Genomic DNA, 9433 nt, shown 5'->3' with positions numbered 1-9433 from the left:
AATTTAACAGAACTATATTTCAGACTTGTTCATGTGACTTCATGATGTGATGACGTCAGCGACGTTACACGGAAAATCAGTAAAAATTACTTAAAATCACTTAAAACGCATGAAATAAAAATAAAATTTATTTGTTTTACATATAAGATTGAAATATATTTCATTCGTGAACACCAGCTATTATATTTTCAAAAAATATTGCATCTGGTGTTCACTCATTAAAATTATATTTCAATCTTACATGCAAAACAAACAAATATCCTCTATTTCTTAATCATGTAGGTACCAATCTTAGTCTAATATGTGAAAAATAAGTGAAAGATATGTGAAAAATGTGAAAGTAAACAAGTGTGAATCATCATGACAAAACCTGCAATAATGACAATTTAGCTTATTTCACAATAATCTGCAAAAACATGTATGTTTTCAAATACTTCGGAAAGTATCAGCCTTGTATCTTAAAGGCCCATTATACATGAACCTAAGAAATCATTTTAATTTCATTACTCAAAGCTTTTTAATTTTTTGTTTACTTTTATATAAAATTCATGTTAACCCTTTTTAAAGAAGTAAAAAAAAATATTTCAGAGTCATAATTGGCCTTTATGAAGAAATACAATTTTTATAATGCAGGTTTTGTTTCAATGTAAACAAGAAATAAAACTTAATTCAACCAAGGTAACTGAAACCAAACTTACATGAACTAATAATAACAAACAGTCCAAATTTTAACTCCTTATTACTAATAGGAAGTTGAATTCTCTGTGAAGTCCTTCTGGTTTGTGTACAATTCCAAACAAACAGTGAAACTCTGTATCACCATTCTGCATTGCCTGCTGTGCCGAGAAAGCCCTTTCATTAGTAAGGACATCTCCTCCAAATACAAGTTTTTGCACTACTCTGCCATCTGAATGAGGAACAACCAATTCATGCACCTTTTGCAAAATATTGATCATACCTTGGGATGAATTTTCACTTGAGTCAATTAGGTCACAGTTGAATATCACTGATTTCTTTTTTGTTATTTCTGTATAAGGGTGGTCTATATATGCTGGATATACATCCTTCACTGGTTGCAGAAATTCAAAGTACTTGAGAAGTACCTTTGAAATATGGAAAATAAAGTTCTGTTCCAGTGATTCCATTTGGGCAACTGAAGGGACCCAAGTATGGGGAGGTATTTCCAGAATGGGCTGCTGCTGAGGAACAGGTGTTGGCAAGTTTAGATGTTCATATGTCACTCTGATTTGCTTTACCATAGTTAAGAACCAGTGGAGACTTTTCCGCTGTTTTTCCATAGTCATATGTGATGGTGAAATGGTAATGGTAAAGTTATCTCCTAATATTTCAATGCTTATTGGAACTTACAATATTTACAAATCTTAATTTGAGAATCATATTTTATATTTATGAAATAAAACCATGAAAAAATTGTGTTACAGGATATTTAATTTATCTCCAGCCTTATCATTATTATTTATATAACTAAAATAATGTTGCAACAACCTAATAATCTAAATAAATTGAATTGAAATCTAGTAAAATTAAGTGAATATGTAAATTCAATTACCTCTTTATTTAACCCACAGCCATCAAGTACTAAGCCAAGTACACACTGCATGAGGTTAAGAAATTGATTTCGAGTGTATAACAGAACAGAAACTGCCACCACAAAGCGGGCCATGCTTTTTTGCTTTGTAACAAAACTTGCCAAAACAGATGAGAGAGTCGGCATTTTTAACTTGATGATGTCAAATTGGTCTTTCCAAGAAAAGTTCATGAGTTTATTTGTTGTAGACACTTTAAAATCAGTTTCTGGCTTTTTAGTGAGTGCTGAGGTCTCTTTAATAATCTCTGTTGATACACATTTTAAAAGTGCAGATTTATATAGTTCTGATTTTAATAGATGTTTACTACAGCAGCTGGCCCTTTCCTGTTGACAATAGCTTTAAATTCCCTTAAATGGCTGATTTCTCTACTTTGTCTGTAATTATTTTGGACCTTTCCTTGACATTGTACACCAAAGTTACCTGTTAGAATTCATTAAATAATTTATGAATATTTATAACAATTCTAATATTTATAACAATATTTTAGTTTCAGGTTAAAAACTATTTGAAATTTTATTCAGTAATAAAGAAATAGTTTCAATGCCATGTTATATTTTATGACAAATTCATTACTAAACTAGCTCTACCACTCACGAAAATCAGAAATCAAATGAATACATATAACTGTTATTTGTATTAAGGCCTTGAGTCTGTCTAAGATATTACTTGTGATTGATTAAATGACATCAATATATTAAAATTGATTAAGTGCAAACCTGAAATTAAAAATTTGAATAAACTCGTGGCTTTTAATAAAAGTTTTTATGGAAATATTTTACCAGAATATACATTTCTTAAAACTGATTTTATCCAATTTAATTGGCATTGTTACTTGAAATAGATATTAACTTTAACAATGATAAATTTATTGCACTAACTGTACCTTCACATCAAATGGCTTTCTTGTACATGTAGTCACAGTTTCTGTGCTTGCATCCACCATTTTTGGTCCACAGTGAGTAATGCTAGGTCTCTTTGGGGTTGTGATCTTCTGTGGTGTTCGAAACAAAGACTTCTTACTTTTTGGTGTAACACCACTTGGTGAAGAAATTGTACGCTTTGTTGAACCTGGTTTTGATGCTACAAAATATAGAATTAACCATAATATATATGCAAAACCTTGCCCAGTGAATTTATGTTTAAAAACTAGATAAATTTGCATGAGATGCAACATGTACTATCCTGCCAATGGAGGATTTGGTTTAACATTGTATTCAGCAGCTATGGTCATATTTCAATTTCCAGCTTTCATATTGAGGAAGACCACTAAACAGCTAAATGAGGGGCTAATCGGGAGACTATTTGTTTTCAATATTGATGAATATATTTAAGTGTCCATTTTTTGTTCCTACAGAAAAATATGGAAAACATTTTATAGTATACCAATTTTTAACATGCATCTATCGTTTTTTTTTAATTGAACTTTTTATAACGTTTCTATAAAATAGTTTTAAGAAAGATAGTCAGATGTCGCAAACACATACATACCAGTTGGAGTAACATGTTGCGTTGATTGTGCTTTTACAACACCTGGCAATTGCTCAAACTTTTGCAAAAGTTCTCTTTTCTCGGCCGCTAATTTACGACCGATTGTCGTTTCATCCTCAGTGCATTTTCGGATTCTATTAAGAATATTCACACACAAGTTACAACAAAATCCAGTAGGTGAAACGTTAATACTTGCAAAAATATCGTTATATTGATATCTGCTTGCAGATGAACTGACTTGGCGATAGTTTTTGCCGTTGATTTTACCAAGACACGTACAACAGCTTTTAACCTCGGGCGCTGCCATTTTGTTTCTTATTGTTTTTTACCTCCGCAGTTGAAGAATTTAGATTTTGTTAAACGCGATGTCATTGGTAGATATTTTACGCACCTGTTGCTGTATATCGACGCAAATCGATTCATTTTACCCACGGTTGATTGCATGTTATCTGGTTATGTGACATGTTTATCAATCGTCGGTATCCGACGATGGACTATAAGTAGCAGTCCTAATTTAACGGTATATTTCCGCATTGTAACGGATGTTTTCATACAAATTTAATCTTTTTATGAGATGATTACTTTTAACTGAACCTCAGGCCTAGTGCACCGTGAAGTTAAACGGTTAAAATGTGTTTGCACAAGAAAATCTCATATTTGTTGTGTTCCGGATAGCAGCTATAACACTGTGACGTAGCGCATACACAAGCTGATTATAATCTTCATTTGCATGTTAAAATTCGTATACGAACTTTAGTGTTACCGTGGGGTTTTCCGTTTAAAATCCTTATTTATGAACAATATTTGTTGAGATTTACAACAAGACTGTTAAAAAGGTTAATGAATCTGTAGAATGCTTGGTTTTTAGGCCGACTGCAAAAATATTTTTACATATTTATTTAATGTAGCTTTAAGCGAACCTATACTTATATTATTATCATTACATATGATATTAATGGTGAAAAGCAAGAATTGAATGAAGGTATATCGCCCTCACAAATCGACGTTTCATAATGTTCATCATGAAAAAAGACCATCATTACTCTCATATATTGAATCAAAATAATTGTTTACCATGTTAGAGTTATAAAATCCATCATTATTCAAAAGTGTTCCACTTTTTCTATTATCAGTTATTAAAGAGTTATTAAATCCATCATAAATGAAAATTGTTCCACTATTTCTAGTAACAGGATAATGAATACACGACAGTTCCTTAGAAGAACACGAGAGATTTGCACACCTGTCACAAAAATAGGTCACGTTCCCCACGTGCTCCTATTTAACATTGTTGGCGTAAGAACTACGTTTGTCAGACTGCTTTGCTTTCACCGAGTGCTGTATTGGTGGGTGAACATCGAGTATATATCCTATAGCAGTGTTGGTTTTGACGGAATTTAAGATGATACACGGTGGCTAGTTGTTTCGTCGTCTGATGAAAAACTTTCTGAAAATGTTACTTGTTCAGATTCATTTCTCTCAGATGGTTGATCAAGAACATCTTGGCTATTAAGATATGATGACTTTTTGATTATTTGATGATATTTGTTTTCAACTCTAGATCTAACATTAAAATTGCGTAATCTACGGAGTATCTCATGCCAATCTAGAAATAAATCGTGCTTGACGGAGCCATTGACAACTATGGCGGCAGGAAACACATACTTGACGTTTCAAAACCCGATCTCCTCCCTTATACGTTTGAATTCAGGCAAGAGCTCTTTTCTCGCATCCCTGATCTCTAAGGGATAGTCACGTGAGATTCCAGCCTTGGAGCCTTTAAGATTTCTGACATTGGCCTTGATACGTTCTACGTCACGCTCGTCACAGAAGGACATTAGTATAGCTCTGTTACGTCGATTGCCTCCGGCATTACGTTAAACCTGGCGCTTACCAATCCGATAGGCGTCAGAGATGACAACATTATCAAGATCAAACTTACTAGATATTAATGCCAGCACAGTATCTTGGCAGTTCTCTTCGGCGTCATGTCCTGGCAAACCACTCAAGACCAGATTTTTCCTTAAAAGCCTGGTTTCTAGATCTAGTGACTTGTATTTTAATCGGACCTCACTTACTTCGTTTATGGAGTGTTGAGTACAAAGATTCAAGTCTTTTGTTCTTCATTCTTATGTCAACCATGATATCAAACATAGTGTTCATTTTTTGCTCAAGGTCCATTGTGCAAATTTATCTTTGGAAGGAACGGATCAGGGCAAAGATGGCGGCACTGTTGACGTGGCACCTGTTAAATGCCGTTTCCGAGGGGTAAATTTACCTCTATAAGCGGTTGTCATTATTCCTTAATTATATAGTCCAAACATATTCCACAATTATATTGAATATAATAATAAATCCAAAATTTTTATCGGTGTAAAAAAACGTGTATTACCACTAAAATGTCCAATAACTCTTCGTTTTTATTTGTTTGGGTCGTTAGACCAAACAAATAATGGTAGCGAAATTTCAGACTATAATGTTAATTGCAGATGCCGAAAGTAGTCCGCTTTTTTGAAGCGGTTACTTCCCTTTATATGTAACACTTAGGCCGAAAAAATTAGGGGAGATCACTGCGTAAATATGGTCACATGACAGGCGGATTAATTTTCAAGCAAAATAATTCCCGAATGGTCGAAGATTTCTAATATTGTTTTATTCTTTATAGATATACATGCTTATAGTAAGCGCCATGATTATTTACACAAGTGTTAAACAACAGTTAGCGTCGTTACAAACCCTAACGTAGAATAATATGGTTTTCTTCATACTGTCAACATACAAATTCACCGTGGACGAGGGGTTTGCGCGCTCGCTTAGGAAGCGAGAGGTCTGGAGTTCAAATCCCAGTTAAGGCAACTCATTTTTTTTCAAATTGTTTAAGTTAAATAAACATTGTTTATCAGTGTTGCAATTAGTCTTATAGCCAATCTACTACAATTAAAACGCTGGAAAGCATTGGTGGCACTATACAAAAACGAATTGTTTTATAATCTCACAACCTTCACCTTTCTGACATTCTGAGACCCAAACAAATTCAACGCCTTCTGTGCTTTGATTGTTAAATGGCTTTATTACACTCCTGCGCTGCGGTTTATGTGGCGTAAAATGAAACAAACAAACAAACAAACATACAATGTGATAAACATACTTTCATGTCATATAAATGAGCGAATACATATGTACTTTAAAGTTGAATTGTTTTCAAATAAACAACATTCTTTTTATTAAACCAAACGAAGCCTATGTTGTACATAAATGAATTTATAAGATTTCTTTTAAATAGTAAAAAATAAGTAGTTAACTGCATTTTTTTTAAATATCCTTTAAAATACCAACGTTTCGGCTGGATAGGCATCTTCAGGGTAAATAAATGAATAATAACAATAAACAGGGGATTATGTCGGCGTCGCATGACGTCAATAGAAGTGTCGTCAAACGTCAAAAAGAGTTTAGCATAATAATCATAGACATGATCAATTTGATGCATTATACTAGTGAAGAAAGCAGTTTAAGTGCAGATATTAAGTAAAAACACTAGTAAAACTAAGATTTATACAAAATACATTGACATTAAAATAGAACTTTGGAATTAATTCCATTTGGTGATAAAATATCTAAGTGATATGTCCAGGGAGTCTCTATTAAAAGTCTTTTTTAAGTTCTGTTTTAATGACTGTCAATTACTAAAAAGTATTTAGGATTTCTTTTTGACATTGATATTCGTGGGGGATGTTAAAAACAAATAAAGTCGTAGTCACAAAGGACCATCAGTGAATTTTCTTGAAACATTTATTAGATGTGAATCGGTTTGTTACCATTATAAACAAGATGTATCTTTTAAAAGACACTTGGCTGAAGTAAACAAGCTTTTACTTTTATAGGTTATTTCGGCGTTTTTGATAGATAAAGAAATCTTAGCTCAGCTTGTGTTTAATAATGACAGTTATTACGTGTTCATATTCTCAGATTCTGAAAATACTTTTATCATATTAACATAGCATTTTCAGTCATGTCTAGGAAACACTGTAAGATATAACCAGGAGATACCGTTTTGATTCGGTAATTGTATCTTATATTCAAGTATTCAGGTACACAATTAATATGTACAGATACATACATGTACATACACGAAATTCAAATCAATTGAACACATAAATAACCATATTTGTATATCACAAACACTAAACCTAATCTACTGAGAGTATCAGAAAAAAGTCTTTTATTTTTGGTATTTTGGTATTTTCACGCACACATGCATTTCCGGGATAGTAAGTGTTATTTGTGGTCTCGTTATTTTAGACAAAACTTACTAAATGTCATTTATATTACAGTCAATGCTTATTTTAATAAGCTTTTAGTTGTATACTAGAATAAATGTAATTTTAAAAATAGTCTTAACTGATATTAAATTTTTAATGTCAGCAAGCAAAGTTTTATGCGTCTCAAATAGCCGGGAAATTTAATTAGAAACTTTGTTTTCGAAAATCCTTATTTGGATTATTTAGGAAATTAGACGTATTAGGTTTTAAAAAGATGCTTCAGATTATTTTACTTATTTAAATGGCCAATGACATTCCCTTATTTCAGTTTGTAATTTTAAAATGACCAATTGATATCAATGTATATTCAGTTCTTTCCCTGTACAATTTACAGGAAGTCAATTTGTTCTCAGACGGACCTCGTCCAAAATAAAAACAACTTTTACGTGCACACTGAAATATGTTATTATCTACTTATTCCAGTCTGCAATATCTATCACACTTTCCTAAATTGCACGTCAACGATGTTTTCTGAAAGAAACAAACACTTGAAGGCTATTTTGTTGTTTTATGTATTTCTTATTTCAAGAAAATGTGATTTCAAGACATTTAGGAGTCGCAATCATTTCTCCTCACGTGACATCATGTGATAGATTCAGGATTAAGATAAACTTCAGAGCTTAAATGAACTCAATGAACTTAAAAATGTCAACGCAAAATACTTAAATATTGTCTAGTTTATTCAAAAAACAGTAATTCCGCTACAAAAACTACTTTTTTCATCCATTTGCGCCAGTGTTACACGTTTCATTTTCTTTCTAGTGTGCTAAGATAACTACTGAATTATGCATTGGACAAATACATATTTTTGAACGTGTCACTATATTACTTTCTTAATTCACAGTGACACATTGAAATGACATATTCGTTGTTATTAGGTTAAGATAGCGTGTGTTTCACGTTGTAAATGATGGTTGCATTCTAAAAGTATTTTAAGGTAGTGCTCGAAGTGAAACACTTAAACTAGGTATGTTATAATAAATGTGTTACATTAGAACAGACCATTCGTCCTCTTCTTATGAATTATAATCAATACAAAGGACGGCAAAAGAAGAATAATTCTTCATTGAATTTACAGTGGTTGCATAACATTGTATATAGTATATTTTATACATACAAAGATAAAACGATCCAGTTCCTTTTCAATTATAAATTAACAATATGAACATTCTCTTAATTATACCTTCTATTGCGGAACAAGTTCTTGCAAATTATATCAATCACTGTCGCGACCGCTTCCTGGAACTAACCAGTGCATATATAAGGGAAAAAAAACAAAAAAAAAAGGTTGTGACCTGAGAAGAGATTAAGCACGTGATCCCTGGATTGAGAGATACACACCTTGACAACTAGGCTATCGCTCCCATCAATTTCTCTTTTATCGTCGTGACAATTGTTAAATCTTCCCACCACATTGTTGTTTTATTGATTTGCAACTTCTTGTTTAACATAAACTTTTATGTAATGGTTCTTTATTACTGACACAAAACTGTTAATAAAAGATATGCCGTAGACGAGGAAAATATAAATGGTATATTAGTTGAAAAGATGATCATCATAAAAACAATTAAATGTCCAATAAATGACAGCATCTTTCATTTAATTTTTTAGAAAATTTAGTTTAAAGTCAATCGTGAAAAGGAAATGGACAAAAATGTCAATTGTTTTCATTTAGTTATTCTGATAAGAACATATATAAATAAGTCATTCCCTGATGGATCGTATCTTTATTTAACAGCTATATTTCTATTGATTTTATAGGCTTTTAAAAATGATAAGATGTTCACAAAGTTTTAGTTTTTGCATTTTGCATTGTTTACAAAAGCAACTGAAGTTTTTGCAATATAGATAATTAGGATACATAGCAAAAAGATCGGCATACGGGCTATGGACTATCTAAGAGGACTGTTTAAAATTTAATATAATAATTCTTATAAAATCTTTTTCTTGCTATGACTTTAATTAAACTAATTGAAACCCGACTTTTCTCAGTGCTTGATAGTAAAACAAGATCTT

General features: G+C 32.0%; 1 protein-coding gene across 1 annotated transcript; it reads right to left on the bottom strand.

Annotated features, from left to right (window-relative positions):
• Window positions 1-470: 470 nt before the first annotated feature.
• Window positions 471-3405, bottom strand: LOC132732420 (uncharacterized). Its single transcript, XM_060718836.1, has 3 exons — window positions 3099-3405; window positions 2489-2690; window positions 471-1353 (listed from the first exon to the last, which is right to left on the bottom strand). Exons 1-3 carry the CDS (start codon window positions 3403-3405, stop codon window positions 729-731), a joined length of 1134 nt encoding a protein of 377 aa, XP_060574819.1. The 3' UTR covers window positions 471-728.
• Window positions 3406-9433: the final 6028 nt, after the last annotated feature.

The sequence above is a fragment of the Ruditapes philippinarum genome, unplaced genomic scaffold (assembly GCF_026571515.1).
Source record: "Ruditapes philippinarum isolate M1 unplaced genomic scaffold, ASM2657151v2 ctg4582_1_1_1_1, whole genome shotgun sequence".
Taxonomy (NCBI): domain Eukaryota; kingdom Metazoa; phylum Mollusca; class Bivalvia; order Venerida; family Veneridae; genus Ruditapes; species Ruditapes philippinarum.
Note: the sequence above shows the minus strand (reverse complement) of the source record. Positions and strands in the feature narration are given on the sequence as shown.

Coding starts and splice junctions, on each gene's coding strand:
- LOC132732420 (XM_060718836.1), bottom strand. CDS start 3,405: ATGGCAGCGCCCGAGGTTAAAAGCTGTTGTACGTGTCTTGGTAAAATC. Junction 2,691..3,098: donor GCAACATGTTACTCCAACTG/GTATGTATGTGT, acceptor TATATTTTGTAG/CATCAAAACCAGGTTCAACA. Junction 1,354..2,488: donor CCATTTGATGTGAAGGTACA/GTTAGTGCAATA, acceptor AGTTCCAATAAG/CATTGAAATATTAGGAGATA.